The 20,787-nt window shown below is 41.0% G+C and overlaps 1 protein-coding gene across 1 annotated transcript; it reads left to right on the top strand.

Moving 5' to 3' along the window:
- Nucleotides 1-1,127: 1,127 nt before the first annotated feature.
- ccdc80 (coiled-coil domain containing 80) lies at nt 1,128-20,351 on the top strand. The gene is made up of 10 exons (XM_004572975.4): nt 1,128-2,700; nt 2,817-3,014; nt 4,147-4,604; nt 4,974-5,312; nt 6,550-6,706; nt 9,948-10,084; nt 15,421-15,572; nt 17,085-17,188; nt 19,189-19,272; nt 19,456-20,351. Exons 1-10 carry the CDS (start codon nt 2,070-2,072, stop codon nt 19,776-19,778), a joined length of 2,583 nt encoding a protein of 860 aa, XP_004573032.2. The 5' UTR covers nt 1,128-2,069; the 3' UTR covers nt 19,779-20,351.
- The last annotated feature ends 436 nt before the right edge of the window (nt 20,352-20,787 follow it).

Below are 20,787 nucleotides of genomic sequence, written 5' to 3' on the forward strand. Positions count from 1 at the left end.
TTGTTTATAAGACATAAGACTTCTGTAATGGTAAGCACAAATACTCATAGGATACATCCATACTGAACCACAAATCCTGAAACTACCAGTGTTATGATGATCTTTTCAGTTGTGCTGTGCTTAGAATGTATCTTTATTCATAAGGTTTATGGGTAGGGGGCCAAATAACAGGTATATAAGATATAATTCCCTAAAAACATTATTCTACCAACCTAACTCACTAAACATCCTAAAATTGCCCTAGGAATCCTTTAATAAAAATAACACCAATCCAATACATTCGCAGTGGCACATACACAGAATTGTATAAAGATCATAAAGAGAGTTTTTGCAAGTTATGAAATGCCATACAGTGTTAATAACAACTGTTGTTTTAGAGTTTACTTGCAGTAAGCTGCAGAAAGCTTGCATTTCTTTCCCTTCACAAGTTGTTTCAATTTTTATACGTGTGAGAGGAATAGTAAAGTGGAATAAGCTCACAAAGTCTTTTGCTGATTTGATTGTGTGTATTTGTAATCAGATTTTCAGCATTTGCAGGATCAAGAAAAGTGTCATTACAAGTGGCAATGTCATCTACGAAACATCAATAATGCCACGTTGCTGTAATTGTGGACGGAAAGGACCAAAAGTGAAATCTAATCTAAAGCTGCATCTAAACACTAACATCACTCGAAGAAAGATGAAGATGGTTGTTGCATGGCATGATATATTTTCTGTGTGTATAGAAATGTGGCAGCTATTCCTTTTTGTTTATGCTGAGGTAGTATTTTGTCTTTGGGGTGAGAGTGGATGTGGTTTAGACTTGGTGGCTTTCTTTTCTTTACTTAGGCCTTAATTACAAGCCAACCTAGGAAACTTTCATAGAGGAAATTGAGAAACACTGATTTGGGTTCAAGAAACATCATAAAAGAGCAAGGGCGATCATTGCAGTTGCGTTATTTTGGAAATATTAATCTTTTGGCGTTTTCTTCTCCTTTTTTCGCAGTGACATTTAGAATAAGATGAAAGAGGCGGTCATGCTGTGAATTTAAATCGAATGAAAATGAGGAGGTGGAATATGCTGGTAGAAAGAAATCGAATTTGGGGGCGTTCCTCTTTCGCCTTAAAAGGGGGAACTTGACACTGTGTAAGATTATGGGGATTTCTCTTCCCGGAGATCTGGCCAGCAGGGGAGTAAACTTTTTCCTTTACTTTTTTCTTTCTTAAATCTTCCTCAGCTACTTAATGTGTTTTTGAGTGCAACCCACCTCATTCTGACCAGTTTCCCATAAAGAACCTTCCAGTGAAAGGAGTGTTGCAGAGTGAACTGGCAACCGAATGTCCCGGGGCAGGTCCTGACATTGCGTCGCCAAGAGTCCGGAGGCTGAGGTTAGTGTGGACGTTTCTGGGAAAACCTCTAGAGCTCCGATTTGCCAAAGGGGAGACCTGAGAAGAGGCAGATTCGCTTTTCCTCTGCACAGTCTAAGCGCAGGTTTCCAGCTCAGACTAACTGTCTTGCATTTTGAGGGATCTTCACTATTTCTGCAGCCAGAAGACTTATTGTTGTGGGAAATAAACAGAGCCCAAAAGAACTTTGACTAGTTGAGACGTAATTAGGGCGTAAACAAATTTTGCATTTTGGAGATGTGACGTGGTCCTTAACTTTTCACTCTAGGACTGTAGGATTTTATTGAGTGTATCCCGCGGTGATAGATTTTTTTTTCTGAGCCACTTGAGGATGTTTGCAGATTATAACTGCAATGATCGACGCTTCTGATCTTCTGTTCTGTGAGTTGGAAACGAAAGTGCTGCTGAGATGAAGTTGTAGATCTGTGCTCTGAGCTCTTCTCGTGTTCGTATTGTTTGCCAGATTAAAGGCAGACAGCAACGTGGATTTCCTCAGTAGAAGTCATGCTCTGAAAGTGGTCATTGGCAGATTATGTGCCGATCCCGCGCGCGCTGCACTCTTCATCTGGAATTAATTGATTGTCACCCTCAGATGCGCTAAAGACGCACAGGTTCAAGGATCCACCACTGGATCTTTGCATTTACGGCAGTGAGTGTTTAGCCTACTTTAATTTCACACAACAATGAGGGGTTTTGTTCTCAGTTTAGCTTTGATATATCTGCTTACCTGGACCCAAGCCGACAAACAGACTCACCTCAAGCGGGTGCAACTGCGCCGACGCTTTCAGGGACGTTTGCGCCCTGGATATGCTTCGGCAATCTCGGTGCACAGCAACAAGAACGCACAAAATGTGCAGGCAGACGAGGCGATTCCGCTTACCGCCAGGTCGGGGAACCTGGAGGGAGTCAAGAAAGCAGGAGGCCGGTTGCGAAGGATAGGGACGAATGGACAGATTGGCTTGTCCCGTCAACTGACAGATGAAGGTACTCCAGGAGCCAGAGCCAGAGTTACCCGCATGCCCAGCAGCGCCGGGTCACCAAATCTGCTGGCCAGCTTTGCAGGAAAAAACCGAGTCCTCGTTATCTCGGCGCCCCATGACTCAGACGGCTACTACCGACTGATGATGTCACTACTGAAGCCAGATGTCTACTGCGAGCTGGCAGAAAGACACGTCAACCAGATAGTCATGTTTCACCAAGAAGGAGAGATGGGAGGCAAGGTCCGGAGAATCACAACAGAGGGGAAAGTGATGGAGGAGCCACTAGATACTGCACTCATCCCCAGACTAATGAACTTCCTAAAACTAGAGAAAGGTAAGAAGGTAGACAGCATAAGCCTCTGTCTCAACTTGTGCATGGGTCAAAACGTCATTGCAGGTGCTGATATTAACCATATCATATCCTTAATCTATTAATGTGTTGAACTGCAGGCAAGTTTGGAATGGTGCTTCTGAAGAAAACCCTGCAGGTGGAAGAGAGATATCCCTACCCTGTGAGGCTGGAGGCCATGTATGAGGTCATTGACCAGTCACCCATGAGGAAGCTCGAGAAGCTCCGCCAGAAAGGCTTCATCCAGAAGTGTAAAGGAGCAGGTGTGGAGGGACAAGTGGAAGAAGGCACACTTGCAGGTGAGAATGACCATGATAAACATTTTTTCAACATGTTTGTTTTCACAGCAGGGAAATCCACACTTTTTAGTTTTAAAACTTCTTAATTAACATTGAACCTTTCTAGAATATATCCATGGTGCAGTGATTACCACATGTGCCCTATAAACAAAAGATCTTTGGTTTGAGAGCTGCAAACAGACTTGTACGATCTTAGTGTCAGTCTGCAGCCTGGATAAACTGGATGGTTACACCAGGAAGGGCAGCCATGAGATCAAGTTGGCACTCAACCTTTCCTCAGGTTCTAGACCAGTTTGAATAATGTGAATAATGGCACTCAGGGTTTTCAGGGGGCTGGCAGCTAGATTTGTCAGCTGTTACAGTGTTCAGTGCCCTCCTATAAACTACAACAACTTCCTCACTGTAAAAACCTTTATGGTACTGGTAATGTAGAATATAGCTTTTACTAAGTAACACTGTCAGTAGTTCATTATAGTTTATTACTATCTCAGATTACTGCCTAAAAGATTCTGTGCCATTATAATGCATTGCCAGCTGAACCTTAACCCTACTCTTAGTCACGCAGTCTCTTAAAAACACCTCATACAGAAACAAACAAATTCTAAACACCAAATAACTGAAAAACTCTCACAACACTGTTAAATCCAGGATTTAAACCAAAAAAGAAAAAAAAATTCCTCTTTGTAAAATTATGTTGTATCTTGCTGTTCATATTTTTTATAATATCGTTTACAGTGTGCAGCTGTACTCAGAAACAAAATTGAGTACAGTATATTACTGTACTAAAATTCCTGTAGTTTTACAAAGGTTTTTTTTTTTAACAGTATACACTGATGACGCATAACATTAAATTGTTACATAAGTACAATGTAATGTTACATTTAATGGAATCTGCTCAAATTAAATTTGCTTAAATAGTATACATTCAGTTTATACAAAGCACATTTTCCTTAGGAATTTACTATTTCAATTAAAAGTTTGAATTTGAATTTAAGTTAATCTTAAATTGTATTTATTTCAGTTGTGTTTTATTCAAAATTGTTGCTTCATGTTTATTAGGGTGAATAATCTTTTTTTTTGAGTGTATGCAAAATGAAATGTTTACCTGTGATCTCTGTCTCCATCTTGCCAGTTCCTGACACACCTACAATAAAACTAAACTCAAATAGCAAAACAACTCGACCTACTACAACCACCACCAGAACAACAACTACACAACCAACCACAACTACTACCACTACAACAACAACAACCCAGCCCACGACCACCACTACGACTACTACAACAACCAGAGCAACAACAACTACAACAACAACCAGAAAACCAACCACCACAAAAAGGCCCACTACTACCACCACTCAGAAAACGACCAGAGCTCCTACCACAGCCCTGTGGCTCCCACTGCCAAGAACTACCGCTGATCCATACTACTACAACCGCAGAGAAAGGGAACGGTACCCACCGAAAACCACCCCAGCTGGAGATAACCGCACTGACAAACTCAACAGAGATCCACACAGCCGCAAGCTACCCATCACACATAGACTCCCAAAGACCAAACCCACCAAGAAGAAGAACGGTGGAGACAAGGTAATCTGTAACATTCATTTTAAAGATAGATTTAATAGATTGACTTTGTATTTTAATGGGTTTCAGATTCATGCTATTTATAGAATACAAAACACCTGGGTATATATTAGTGCTAAAACCATACATTACATAAATTTATAAATAATATCCATGAGTACATATGCAGCACACTTCTTGCTGATTACTTTAATTGCTTTTCATTGGAGCTTTTCAAATGAAATAGCTGTTTAGCAGCCAACATAACTCATTTCACCATCATTTTTTGTGTGTACAAAGAAAAGTTTACCACGACACCAGCTCAAGACCAAATCATTCTCAGTGTTTGAATCAGTGAACAAAATGAAAAATAATATCTGCTTTTGTGCGCAGGTGTTGACTAACGAGTATGAAGACAAGTATGAGCCTAGCAAGCCAACAGCAAGCAATCCAGAGGAGCCAGAAGTCATCACTGTTATCACTCCTACCAGGAAGGGAAAGCACGATAAGCATGACAAGAAGAAGAAAAAGAATGACAAGGGTGCCAAGAAAGCCGACAGAAGAGGAAAGCCAGGGAAGGAGGGAAAGATCGGGGGAAAGAAAAATGGAAAGAAGGCGTCAAAGTACCCGGAGAAAGTGGACTATCCAAAGCCCACTAAAAAGCCAACGCCACCACCAAAGAGTGCCCTTGCCTCCTTTCTGGATTACTTTGAAAACAGGAGGCGGCTGCTGGTGAGAGCATGACATAATACTGACAGTTCACAAGAGGCTCTTTCACCTGGCAAAACTCCAGGTTTCGAGCTTTGGCCAGAGGGAAATGTCAGTACTCAGAGCACCATCGCTAAGTGTGAGGACAGGTTTAACATTTTGGCCAAAGTGCTTATTTGATTTCTTGCCAAAATACAGATGAATACAAATATCAGACCATGGGCATCTGATAAGCAGATAGCATGGACTTCTCTGCACCCAGCCAAAAATGGCTCCAACAGATGAAGCATGATATGTGATTTAATTTCTGATTTAGCATTACCTCAGTAATTGATGTTGCCTCCTTTCTGTAATAATCTAAATATCTCCTCAGTAATTAACTGAGTTTTCTGTCAAATACAACTATCAGCCAGCTTTATGCTAAGCTAACTGGCCAATAGCTATAACTAAAAAATATATATATATATATATATATATATATATATATATATATATATATATATATATATATATATATATATATATAGATATATGAATGATCTCTTCATCCAACTTGCAGCAAGGAAGCAAATAAGCAAAATTCCCTAAAGAAACTGTTTGAGATTTTAAAGAAACACATCAGCACTACAGTAATGAATGCAGCTATAAGAGAAATTAAAAGACACAGCCATCAGCCAAACTCATTAGTCAAACATGAAATTAGTGCTTTTATTCTGGACTTCAAATTTTGATCGGCTTGATAGGTTTTGAGTTGGGAAGTTGAGCATTACACCATTCTGAGTCACTGAGCAGCTGGCAGTGTGGAGCAGAAGGAAGTGACCTACAGTTGGTGCGGCTCCAATAAGGAAAGACTTTGTTTTCCAAGACAGAGTACTGAAATGTTCTAAAGACTCACATCAGGACAAATCATTTATTGTTGATTAATTTTTCACTAGTCAACAAACAGGTAAGCACCTCTGTACCATTTATTGTACAGTGTCACTTCTGTATAGTGAAGTGGTAGGGTAGGTCACACAACCATCATCCAGGTATTTGAAAGACTGCACAGCTGTGAGCTAACAGACTGTGCGGCTCTGTTTTGCAGCCAGCATAGATTCTTATCACAGTGGTGCTGTGAACAGGCTGGGAAAATATGCCCCATCGTCCGCCTACAGGTTAATGTAAACATCACCTCTGCAGCACACTGTATTTGCACGCGCGCGTGTCACAGCATACACAGGATACTCTAACCTCCCTGTTTCCACTCCCTCCCTTCCTCCAGCTGATTACATCCCCCAGTGAGGAGCTCAGTATGTATGTTCAGCAGAGGGATGAGTACCTGGAGTCTGTGTGTGAGATGGCCATCAGGAAAGTTTCTATCATAACTATTTTTGGCTCTTTGACCAACTCCACCATGAAAATCGACCACTATCAGATAGGTAAGTAGTTCCATATGCAGTATGAGAGGGTTCAATACGTTTTTGTTTTTTTGCTCCTTGTTTTGACATGGTATATGCCACAATCGCTATTAACTGTAGCAAGTCTTTCAGTTGCTCAGCCAGGCACCTTTTTTGAATAGCTCATGTGGCTCTCAATTTGGAGCAGATGTTTTCCGGACGTGCAGCATTTCTCAACTGCAACATTTTGAAACAATGAAACATTTTTGAAGTTTCCAGCACTGAAGATGGATTTCCCAAACAGCCCTTCCATGCAGCAAAACACTGCAGTTAACCAGCAGAAGGCTGTAATTCTAAATCAAAGTCATGTTTCCGCTGTCAGTAAATCTTCCTTAGGATGACAGAGTCATCATAGATCCAGCTAAATGCTTTTCCTGTCATTTTAAGAGCTGCCGCTTTTCTGTTCTACTTTGCGAAGACACAGAATACTCACGTGTAGTATGAGGAAAACAATATTAAACCAGTAACACAACAGTGGGAACTTCTGTGCACCACACAAAAACAAACAAACAAACATGTTAACTAGAAACACAGAACAACAAAGCAGTTAGTCCAGGTTTATTTTTATTGCCCCGATCTACAACAACAGCCATCCCAAGTTGTTTTATATACTAAAGACCCTGCAATACAAGAGAGAACCCCAATGATCAGATACCAAGTAAACTGCAAGTAAACATTTGGTGAAAGTGGGGAGGAAGAACTTTTTAACAAGAAGAGATTTCTGACAGAACCACTTCAGGGTGAGACAGTTGGGCAAGTGAGGAGAACAAGGCGCAACCTGCTGGAAAGAGAAGACAAATAAGTGAGCAGAGAAGCTCAGAGAGTTGTTCAGTGCGATGCTCAGAGTGTTTTGCAAAGTCCCCCATCAGCCTGAGCCCACAGCAGCATGACTGAGGGATGATTCAGGGTTTCCCGATCTAGCCCTGACTGGAAGCAATATGAAAGAATGTAAGAAATAGGATCTGTCTTTCTAGTCCTGTATTTCAGATCAGTAGAAGGCTTTGAGAGGCAAAGGTAATGTCATCTTAGATGAAGTTCCAGCCACATGTTCTCACTGACCTCACCACTAATCTCCTTCACAGTGAAACTCTCTCTTACACCGGAGGGTTGTTGATAACAATTGTGGTTATCACCAAAAAGGAAAGCATTTTCTCTCTACTTAGCACTGAAATAAACAGACTCGGGCATTCTGTCATAAATGTAAGTAAGTTTGCATGTTTTTAGGAATACAGTAGATGTGATTTGCCTTAAAATACCATTTTTCAGGGAAATGTTGTGTGAGTGCTGTCCATACTGAGACTGTGGCAAGGAAAAGTGTCTCCTGCCACATCTGCTGTCCTGTCCTTGTTTTACCTTCCTCACATTATGTCAAACTAAATGTGTTCAGCAGAGATCTCTGCTCCCACAGTGACATCCAGAATGTGCACCGACTCTGCCAAAGCCACAGTGTTTTGTGCTTCTCTGTGCAGGTGATACTAAACAGTGTTGACCTCTGAATTCAGTGATGTTAGATTCGGCTCATTTACCATAATACCGTTGCTTATTTTAGTAATTACACTTTATCTGTAGCTAGAGGTAGGAATGCCTTCAGCTTCCAATCCAAAATGTGATGAGTTCAGCAGCTATGAAGTACAGAAGTCTGTAGAACATGTACCGGGAGAGCAAACCAGAGTGCATACCTTTCCTGTGCATCATCTCCTGTGGAGTTGATGTGTAAGCTGGAGACATTTAATTCATCACACCCACATGCACACAGAGAGCAGTTATAACAGTGCTTGAAAACCTACTTGTTCAAATGCAACAAAACTGCTGCTGTTTTTGTGAGACGCACTGCGTCATTTGTGCTTGGCTTCTATTTTGAGACATTTTATAGCCGTCTCAAACCAGAGGCTGCGGTTGATGTGTGTTAACTGCTCTTTGTTAAGCTTTTTAAGTGTGTCACTCAATGTGCAGATGAGGTTTTATCCAGACATAATGTTTTTATGTAGTCACATTGTTGTGGCCCACCTCTGTTGGTAAGTCTTCATTCATTTTAATTATGAAGGCTTGATTTAAGTTTAGGTTAAGCTAAGCAACAGTATGTAAATGAATCTCAAGAAAGTAAATGGAAGTCAACATAAGAGTCCTTGGAAGTGAGAGAAACTCACTGTGTGTGATCACAGTGCACAGACAAACAGCTGGTCCTTTCAGCATTGCCCCTCCTCTGCTTACAGTGACTTCATCTTTGGGTTGTAGCCTGGTTGGCCATGTGTATGTTTTGCATATAGACCATATTAAAGAGTGTTTGCTGTACATATCTGTGTGTACAGTCTGTCCTCTGCCACCTACATGTACTGGGGGTTTCCTGACGTGATTGCTCATACACATTACACAGCAGAGAGTGGGCAAACCAGCCACCAAGAACACACTGTTCTGTGGTCTGTATGTCATACACACACACGGAAGGAGCTATGATTAAAGGCTTTGGTCTGCATAAACACCAGCTCCATTAGACTTCTGAGACATCCAACCCTTTTAGATCTCAGCTGCTGTTTGTCCAGTTTGTCCCCGATTCATTCTGCATGCTTCAGTTCTGCTCTTCACTCAAGAGTCTAATTCTTAAACTTCTCAGACAAATTTGTTAAAGGAGCAGTTTTTTTGAAATCAGCATAGATGACTAAACTACAAGAGGAGTAAGCATGTTAACTGGGAAACAATTGCTCTTCATTTTACGTTAAGAAATACGACTGTAACATGTCTTAAGCTGTTTTTGTATCTTCCCTGTACTTTTCTAGCCTTTTGAAGCCATAACCATTTGAATAATTGTCAGGGGGAAAAAAACCCAACATTCAGAAGATGAAGATGAGCTATCACTTGGTGACAGTGAGAAGAAGAAAAAAAAAAAAAAAAAAAAAAAAAAAACTCCTTTTGAACAGGAAGAAACCTCAGGTTCAGTGAGAGGCAGCCATCTGCTGCAACCGACTGGCAGTGAGGGGAGGGAGACATGACAGAAGACAGATTAACCAATAGTGTGCAGTTTTCCTTCTTTCCAATCTGATATTCCAGGCAATATATTAGATTTACATTTGACTTTTGGACCATTTCACTAAGATTCCAAATATAATAAATGTTATGTTCCTTTGATTTTAACAGTTAATTGATTTTCTTTAAAGGGGAAATTAGTACCCTCTTTAGAGTAGGAAAGTAGATGTTGAATCTGTCTAATGTGCCTTTATTTCTCCAGAGAATGACAAGCCTATGAAGGGCCTTCGTCAGGAAGACCTGGTGAACCAGGATCTGATCACAGAGCTGAGGAAAGAGTTTGGCATGACCTACGAGGAGTTCTACATGGTCCTCACAGACACTGACATGAGAGTCAAGGTAGAGACTTACTCTTTCTAAGCAGTATAGGATGATTATGTGAAGGCTGTGGCTCTATAGTGTAGTGGTTTGCACATTTGCCTAACAGTGAAAGATCCCTATTTAAGTACCAGGAGGAAGGAAAAAAAAAAAAAAAAAAAAAAAATCCCTTGACAGCTGTGTCGGGAAGAGCATCAAATACGCCAAATTAAACACAAGTATACCTTTTGTAGTGACTTGTGAATAATTTAATTCAGATTTAGGTAAATAGTGCCAGACCACAGTCTCATCAAGGCATGTTATATTGATAATAAAGGGGCTAGAATGCGATGGGCAGCCCCATAACAGAATGGCCGTGCTGTGTAGATCAATTAGCTTGTTGAATACTTAAATTAATGCGGTGTGAATTTGGAAAGCATGTAAGCAGTGCTTTAAGTGGCCCAAAAGAGGCGCCGGTACTCTATTTTTTTTCCGCCTCCCCTGAGGTAACAACAACTATTGAATGGGTTTTATATACACAACAGTCAACAGACAACCTTATACAAAATAATAAATCATTTTATTAGTTTGCGGATTTGCTTGAGCTAGAAAGAGCTACTGAACATAAATAAAATGTGCAAAAAGGTATTGAAATTTATTTTTAACAAAATGTATATAAAATAAATTATAAAATAATTTGTATTTTGCTCTCTCTCTTGAGTCACTGCTGGTATCAGCAGCAGCACTTGTAAAGTGTACCTGCAGAGCTTGGTAGTTCTCCCATACTGCTTTCACTGTTCTCTCACTTGAAGCAACCCAATGCACTGATAAAACACGGCCTATCACAAGGAGACGTTGTCCAACATTGTGAGCACTCTCGGTTAACTCCCTTTGGTTTTTTGGTGATGCATGGCAGAGGGAGTAAAGCTGATCTAAGAATATTTTAAAGTGGTTGATTCCTCCTACCTCCTTCAAAACATCACAAACTGCCAGTTCCAGTCTGTGATTGGAACAATGCCAGACAAACAGGTAAGGGAATTTGGAACAAAGCTGCGCAGCAACTCCTGCTTTCCTCCCAAGCATCACTGAGGCTCCATCACAAGCAAATGCCAACAAATGTTCCTGTAGGTAGTGAGGGTCAAAGCCATTATTATGAAGACATCCTAACAGTGCTTCAGTGATGTCCTTTGCTGTGGTCCCCTGCAGCTCAATCAGTTCAAAAAAATATTGTGTCTGGATTTTCACTGGAAATAGCTGACCGCAGGCACACGACAAGCACAGACTTTCCACTTATTGTAGTGGATTCATCAATGAGCACACACAATTTTCTTTCATTCATCACTATGTCATTGACTACCTTCTTTTTCATTTCAGCTGCAATGTGATCCAGTATATTTGCACATGAGTTATTAGAGTGCAAAACTCTGCCCATCTTGACACCATTTAAGACTTGCAACTGGACATCTATTGGCATGTCTGTAAAGGGACGCCCATGCTTGCCAATCTTATAAGCTGTTCTAAACACATTGCAAGTTGAAGCGTAGTCAGCCTTTCTCATATCTTCATTGTGTTTTTGCATTGTATTTTGTGTTGCCTTCTCTTTTATTTCAACTGCTTTCTTGTGATAAATTGAGTCTCTGTGCTCTTTTATTTTCTTTCGTAGTGAGTTTTGTTGTGCAGCCTTGTCCCTTCCAAAAGACGAGATTAAGCACCCACTCCACTCCTGCGACACTCTCTGCCCTTGCTGCATGTCCACGCGAGCACAAACTTGACTACACACACTACAACCCAACTTTTGATTTCTGCTGATCAGCCACTTGTAATTTGTGGAGAAATACCGGACTTGTGCTTGGGAACAACATTCTGGCCACTCATGCTCGCTAACGCGGCTGTTGTCATCGGTAGAAATGGTGTCATTCTCGTCCTCGTCGTCGCAAAAAGTGCCGTCGTCCGCGGCTGCGGCACTAGTGCAGCTTTCATTAGCTTGCGTCTGACCTGCAGCGATATCATTCTGGCTTGGTGGGGTGTCAGCCAGCGAGTCCTCTGATTCTGACCTTGTTCTTTTACTACTCAGAGTCTGAAGCCAGGAGAGCATATTAAGTGTTCATTGTTTTTGTATTTTAACCGAGCAGCTGTTTGCGCGTTTTACACACCCTCTCCGGACCACGTTGAGTTGACATGACAACGGCAAAAGCGACGCATGCGCTTTTCACTTGTAAAACACATTGGTGTATGGGTAATGTAGTCTCTGCTCTCGGTGGGACGAATTAGGAAGCGTGCTTGTGAAGGGCGCTCTGAAAAGCGGCAGCGCAGCCAAACGATTATAACAGATGTGCAAATGAGAGTACCGGTACGCTAAAAGCACGTTCTGGGCGGAGAGGTGGCGGTACTCTCAAGAGCTATATTTAGAAGTGGCGGTACTGAGTACCGGCGCGTACCGGCCCACTTAAAGCACTGCATGTAAGTCAAGCAGTTTTTTCACTCTAAAATATAAAGATGTCCCCTAAATGAACCACACACTCACGTCTTGATGCATTCTCAATCATCCAGGAGATGATTGGAGATTCACACACACTCACATTTTTTGTTTTGAAAAGAAGAGAGTTATAAACATATACTCACTGAATGTGACGGTGTCGAGGAAGAAGGTGGTGTGGTGAGCTTTTTTGAGAACTGTAGTTTCACGCTGTGATGAAATTCTTAAAAGTTACATGTTTTTGGGCAGCTCTTCTATTTCACACCAATTTCAAGTCCTGTTGGAGGGACTTGGGAATGCATTGCTGTCAATCAATAGCCTCTCAAAGAGCCATATAAATATACATGTGTGTACCCTTGTCCTTGATCTAGCACAGCTGATTTAAATGGCTAAATAACCTCCTCAGCATGTCTTGAAGTTCTCCAGAGGCCTGGTAATGAACCAATCGTTTGATTCAGGTGTGCTGACCCAGGGTGAGATCAAAAACCTGCAGGACACCAGCCCCTGAGGCCTGGAGTTGACTGACCCTTGTATAAAAGGCCCCAAAGTTCATAGGATAATTCTATTGGTGTTCATAAGTTTATATAAGTTTATCTACTGTTCATTTAATATTCAATCTTCTGTCAGTTTGGGCCAGCCCACCGTATGGTGACATCATCCGGTTAGTAAGGTGGGCAGTTTAAGGTCCGATGAGCAGTGTTGGTCCGGTGGGGTGCACTGATTCCTGCGGGATGTTATGTAAAACCACACACATACACATGCAACTGTTTTACAGCCCCAGAAATTGAGTCGTGACAATAAAGTGCCTCAGACCGAACCTCAAGCTCCTTCTTCCCTACTCTGCGACAATTTGCCCTTAAGTTGTGTTCTGGCTGACACACCGGGGTGACAGTAGTGCTCAAAGACTGAATCAGTGCCACAACCGTGCCTATCCTTGATATCTCCACTACAACCCTAATCTAGAGGAAATAATAATGAGAGAGAATAATCTTTAGCCTAAATATGAGAACTGTCATTAATGTACCTGTAAAGCTTGAAGCAGAGAGATAAACAGCTGTCAATATAGGCAAAGATAATGTGGATGGGCATACAGATATATCTAGTGTTCACTTGATATGTCTACACTTGGTTTCTACTCCAAATTAACTTTGTTTTAACTGTTGCAAGTGCTATGGTGAGATACCAAAATTAAATGGTCTTGTTTTAGTAAAGTGTTAAGAAAACACAAAACAAGGTGTTAAAAAAAATAAATGAGTAAATATATATTTGTAATGCATCGGTGCCCAATAAACATGCAGTGAGGTACATACGTGTAAGCTAAACAGTCTAAACATATGATGTCAAAACCCTGTGACATTCCAAACAGCCTCAGCTCCATGTTATGTTTAGGACTAATTAGTACATGCTAACAAGACGGTTAGCATGATAGTGATGTGTTGCCATTGTGAGTAACTATAATAGCAGGCTCACACTAACCTTTAGGCCACCATCAGTCTCAAAGAGCCTTTAACAAGCATTTGCAGTGTAAGCTCTTCTCAGTCAGCTGCACTGTAAATAGCTGACATGACACGAAGAGAAGAGAAGCAATGCAGGGAAATGGAAAACACTCATAAAAGATATCCCCCTGTAGATTAGGCCACGTAACATAGCCAGCATCGGTAAATGCTTCTTTTTAATGTCTGTTCTGACTCTGGGAAACAAATATTTGTAAAATATTGTGAAAGTGAAGGCAGTGCTGGGTATGGCTGTTACACATGTACATACAAAAAATAAGAAGGAACCAAGCAGAGCAACAATGTAACCAATGCAAAGTGCCTTTGGATGCACACACACATCCAAAGGCATTTCTTTGGAAACAGGAAAAAACACAGAAGAAGACCCAGGAAAGCAGACACGTCATGGTTATTTCAAAACTAAGTTACAGTGTTATTGGACAAGACTGTTGCCATGTAGCATATTCACCAAGACTGCATGATCAGCTGTGTCAAAAGTCCTGCCTTCCTGGAACATAGCCTTAAGGGATTCAGTCACTGAATTGTGAAAGACCTCTAAATATACTATGATATTTTAGCAGGGAGGATTTTAATCGTACTTTTTTACTTGCCCTTTCACATAGTCTTGACTAATACTTTTAAACAGCCTTGATTAACAGCACTGCTGTTGGTCGGTTGGTCCTCTTCCAGTGTTCACTGATTCACAACTTATCTGCTTACACTTCCATTAAATCTTTCTCTTTTTCTCTGCCCTAATACTGCCAACATGGTGCTTTTACTAAAACACTGTTTAAATTTACACAACATGACATTTGCTCAACATCTGTGTATAAGGGTGTGTGTGCATGTGCCAGGATAAATCACCAGCCTGTTTTTCGGACAGATTCATCAAAGAGGCCAGTGTTCACATCCTCTGCTGTCAGCAGCAGAGACAGAGGAGTCTGTGAATGTACACGGATGTGGGTGTGTGTATTAGACAGAAAAAGGACAGAGAGCGCAGTGCAAGGAAAGGTGTGAAAGAATCAGAATGGCAACTTCAGCATGTCCTGAGGAAGATGTGCAAGTGTGTTACATTTTTGTGCGCGTTTCAGATGTTCGTGTTATGACCAGTTAGGATGAAATGAGATACTTGATTTTGCTGCTTCCCAGAAGTTGTTACAAAGATTTGCTGGGATGTGATAAAGCCCACACCACATTTACTAACATGCATAACTTCATATAATCACATTACTGGAAGGAGTTTCACCATTTTCATGCAGTGGATTTCTATTTTAATGCCCGCTGTACTGTAGTGCTACTTATTGTTTTATTTTTTGTCGACAGGGATTTTGATTTATTTATTCTGTGGTTTCACCTCGGACTCGACCTTTGGGAGAGTATGACTGGTTCTTGTCAATCTTGTTTGTCAGCAATCCTTTGAGGTTCCCATTGCCATGAAGGCTGTATTTAACTACATCGACACCTTCTCCTCCCGAATGCGAGAGATGGAGCAGCAGAAGAGAGATGGAGTGGTCTGTAAGAAGGAAGACAAGCCCAGATCTTTGGAAAACTTTCTCTCCAGGTGAGGATTTCTATGGAAATATAGGGCATGACCAAAACACTGTGGATGTACAAACATTAAAACCTTTTTTTCTGACAAAAACATCATAAGAACTATCAGCAGGGATTTGCTGATATTCGCCCATGAGTGAGATCAGTAAATAAAGCCTGTAGACCCACTGATTCACTGATCCACTTGCTTTGAAAACCTTACATTTTAGCATTATGGTGTGGTGTTTTTGGAGACACAATTCAGGTTGAGGTTGAGAAAGTTATTAGCTAACACTAGCAAGCTTGGTTAATAAGCTGCAATCATAAACTGTTCGGGGATCACACAAGAATGGATTTGTGTACAGGAATACTGCTGTGATTGTTTTACATTTTTAATTTTGATTATTTTAGTCATAGTCTTTTGAATATTTAGTTTTAGTCATAATTTAGGCATCTGAAATATTGTAGTTTCAGTCTATTTCTATTTTTAGTCTGTTAAATATCATTGAAAGTGTAAAGGTTTGTTTCCATCTTATTTTCCTTGATATCAAATGTGAAATGTGTGCATATGCTCACTCTCCTCTTCCTCCCAGGTTTCGATATTTGGTCACATTTTATGCACAGGGCAATTACCTCTGATTGGGTCACTTCCAAACTCGTCCCGCCTTTGTACACAGCTTAAATATTTCTGATTGGATCTCACATTTTTTATTTTTTTTAGACCAAAGTATCAATATATTCCATCGCACTTTTTTGTCTCGTGCACTAGTTTTTAGTTAGTTATTGTCTCCCTTTCATCATGAAAACAAAGGTAACTGACAAAAATTATGACAAAAATAATTGGTCAGTGAAAATAACACTGGATAAGAGCACCCATGCTGTGTTGTCCTCAGGTCAAAAACGACCCGTAGGTGAATGGCAAACAAGTATATGGGAATCCCGAGGACAACACAAGGGTAAACTTGTAGCTTAAAAATAACATGCACAAACCATTCCATGGGTGCAAGATTTCCATGACAAATTGAGGTATTCAGTACAGTTTCTATTACAACATTTTATTGAGATTGATGCCATATATAGGTTGTTCCCCCAAGGATCAATATAGTCTGTGTAGTTGGAATTACTGGGTGGTCCCATCATGGTGTGTCCACATCAGTCAAATATCTGTTGCAGTCAGCTGGACCACAATTAAATAATTCTGAGCAGCACTTGGCAGACTGCAGCAGCCTGCATGTGTGTGTGTTCCATGAAAATCAAAAGTAACAAAAACCCTGCCATTCCTCAAGGCTGAATCATTTCAGTCACATTTTCTCCTGGAGATGTCTAAAGACAGGCTGTCTTTTGTTGCCATAGAGACCTGAATCCCCCCGAACACAGTGTAGAGATCTGGCAGGTTTTTGACCATAATTCCGGGTTGTCACCCTCTGGCAGTAATAAGGGGAATATGTAGCACACAAGCACAAACTCCTTGTCTTGGTACAGAGCTCTCACTGCGGGACCAAAGTGCCACTTAAATCCGGACTCAAATTTTCTGTGATTGCAGGTTCCGATGGAGACGTCGCCTGTTCATTATCTCCGCTCCCAACGACGAGGAGTGGGCCTATCAGCAGCAGCTCTACGCCCTCAACAGCCAAGCCTGCAATCTGGGTGAGTCACCAGAAGTCAACCAGTTTCACTTTTCAGAGGTCACTTCAGTTGCTAAAAGCTCAAATATGCTCGCCACCCAAGCTCTAATTGAGTCTCTCTGCTGCTTGGTGCTGTTTAGGTGGTGTAGGTTTTTTTCTCCAAAATCTGCTGCCTGCTGCAACCAAAAAACAAATCTATAAGAAACACAGTTGCAGGCTCAATGAACCAATTGTTAGTGTGATTAACACTCCTTAGTCTAATTCATCGTAAACGGTCACGATGTGCCTGTTCACTGTACTCTGTACCCTATAAGAAATGTTGTAAGAGATTGAACAACTGACCTTCCTATTAGTGGAAGATGCACAGCCGCCCATAACAATCTTCTGTTCCTGCAAGTCCGAAAGTACAAAGATTCATTTCCTGGGAAGAAATACCTAAAAGAGCAGAACTCTTTATGAAACTTCCCTCTGATGACATGTTTATTCCAAGGTGACCTTCTCTTCACACGGGCCTGTGTCATGTCCCTGCTTGCCAAAATGTTAGTCAGAATATTCATGAATATGTTAATCAAATGAAGAAGCAATGAAATCAAATGAACAAGTTATGTTTTTTTGTTTACTGCAACTTTCCAGACGTTATCAGCCTGTGTTTATGCACATGAGCACTATGTGTGTGTTAATGCATGTTCACCAGTGGATGTGGAGAAGGATCCCAGATGACGGAACTGGCAAAAAACTGAACTGTTTTTCTTTTCCTCCCCTGGCAGGAGACTTTTCAGCCGGCCGGTTAGTCAATTTTTCCACAGCAACTTGAAAGTTATTATGGCACATCTCAAAAAGAGGCATTTGTCTCAACTTTGCAAATCTCAACAACCTGATACGTTTGACAGGTTTGTGGAAGACACGTGTAAACTTTAAATAGCCCACGGTGAACTTTCCTTCTCTGTGAAACCAAATAACTGCTGTCAGCAGGACTTTCTGCCCAAGATGAACCTCATGCTCTTGTTTTGTTTGCACAAGCTGAAGATTTTGGACATTTCTTCCTGGCTCCCTTCAGACTTTTGTTGCTTCTGCATATTCATACAGGTTAACATAGGCTGTAAAAAACACTAAATGGTCTTTCACGTGTATGAGCTTGACCTTGAGTCAGATGTTTTATTTGTAACAATCAGCCATTAAATCTACAATTACATTATATCAGTTTCTGACCTTAAGGGCTAGTGAACAAGATGACAAGTAATCTTTCACTGCCCTCTCTTTTTGAATGTTTCATGCCTGTTTCACCTTCAAACACACATACACTGTGTGTACACAGGGGCATTAAATAGGGGTTTATATTTAAGCCAAAGCAAATTTTTACAACCTTGCAATGATAAAAAATATTTTTAGCTTACTGTTGATCTGTGAAGCATTAACAGATTATTTATCATTTGTCCTAGCTTATAAAGCTCTCATGAAATATAACTTCCTAGAAAGTGCTACCATTTATCTGTTTGAGTGTACACTGTTTTTATTTAAGTCAAGTCAGATGATTGAAAAAATCAGCTTTTCTTGCTTTATCACTAGATCCAGTTTAGGTTCTACTGGGACTTTTTTCCCTTCGTGTGTTGCTCTTGGCTGGTTTAGCACCCAGGGCTGCCCCCTCGCTCCCTCATCCCACACAAAGGCCTGTCCTGCTGACTGGGCTGAAGGCCTGAGAGGTTTGATCCTGGTATTCAGCACTTGGCGCTCACCAAGTGAAGCCAGCGTTCTCCTGTGTTTAATGTGGGCTTTCTCGCTTCAGAGGAAACAGCTTTTTTGGCAGGGCTTTCTGGACCACCATCACATTCTCCTCCCTTTACCTAGAGACCAGTGCTTAGGACAGTTCCAATAACAAATAAGTAACAATCAGCCTAAATAAGCAGACTGATAAGGAACAGTTGGTCAGCATACTGCTGTTCTCATTTGAAGTCATGCTGTTGTCTAAAAATTGTTTGCCTCATTCTGATGTCTTTTCAAAAAATGGTTGCCATGGTTACACAGGCCTGAGGCACATCGCCATTCTGAAGCTGGTTGGCACAGAGTCGCCAGATATGGGCGGAGTCTTGGAGCTCTATCCTATCAATGGTAAGAATATTTAATACAAAATAGTGAACAGATATATTTTCTGAAAGCTAAGGTCTCTACTTTTTTGGTATCTGAGTTCTGTGTGATAAGTTTAGAGGAAGAGGAAAATGTCGATGTGCTACATCTATTGTGAAATTCACTCTTTAATACGTTGTTCCTAACCTGATCCTCTGGTCCATCCAGGGAGTGCTACCGTGGAGCGTGAAGGGCTCTCAGCTACCCTCGTGAAGGACATGAGAAACTACTTCCAAATCAGCCCAGAATACTTCTCCATGCTGCTGGTGGGGAAGGATGGCAATGTCAAGTCCTGGTACCCCTCACCCATGTGGTCCATGGCCATTATCTATGACCTGGTAGACTCTATGCAGCTCCGCAGACAGGAGATGGCCATCCAGCAGTCACTTGGCATGCGCTGCCCTGAAGATGAATATGGTGGCTATGGTTACCATCAACATGGATACGAACACAGTTATCAGGATGGCTATCACCAGGGGTATGGTTACTAACAGGTGTGTGCTTTCCAATGATGCACACTGGCCTGCAGCTGGTCCTTGGTGCTACCTTCCTTTGGCCCAAAACCTTTTTGTGTCTTTCCCATCTCCCACCGGGCAGTTGGCACAGACGAGTATTTTGTAGCACTTAGTGAAGGGAAGAAAAATGCTTTCACATATCCAGTTCTTTAACATTCCCTATATAGCATAGTACGCTGCTTTATACTTAGCAGCGTCAGATCTGGTTAGTCAGTAAATTTATGGATGAACCTGAAGGTTCAAAGATGGATTGCGTACTTTAGTTTTTGCCGGGGTTTTTTTGTTTCTTTCAACTTAAAACATTATTGCATCGTCTGTCATCTCTAGCTGGCTTTTTTAGGTCAGACTTACATAGTTTCAGCACACACGTTGATTTTGTGGATAATAGAACATATTTATTGGACATCTGTTGCATTTGAAGTGCAGTTACCAATAATATTATTAAAAGCATCACATTATTTCTCTTTTGTAAAGTTTCTGTTGCTATACATTGTTTCTATTTATACTCTGTTTCTATATGGCTATATGAAAATAAACTTTTGTTTACTACCAGGTCCTTTAAATTATTTGTCTCACTTTCAGTGCCAATGCACTGCAATAATCTTTTGAGCAACACCTCCCCCTAGTGGCAAAACTGGAAAGATATTTCCAAGTATATTTTAGTGGTCATGTAATGACTGAAACAACCTGCCGTACTTGAAATATCTACAGTAGTTTCAGACCTTCTCAACTTACTGTCCCCTCAATGCAATCACATTTGCAAACACACTTTGTGAGTAAGAAGGGCTGGAATCCACCTACCCATTTTCTTCCACTTATCCAATTAAAGGCATGGGGAGGCTGGAGCATCTCTCAGCTGCCATAGAGCAAGAGACAGAGTTTGTATTAAACATGGCCAAAGTGTATGTACAAGTAAGTCTTGTTCATTTAAAGCTTAGACATCAGACTGCGTTACAGTCTCTTTTCTCTTGGATCTGTATAATGT

Source organism: Maylandia zebra, linkage group LG16 (assembly GCF_041146795.1).
Source record: "Maylandia zebra isolate NMK-2024a linkage group LG16, Mzebra_GT3a, whole genome shotgun sequence".
NCBI classification, from domain to species: Eukaryota; Metazoa; Chordata; class Actinopteri; order Cichliformes; family Cichlidae; genus Maylandia; species Maylandia zebra.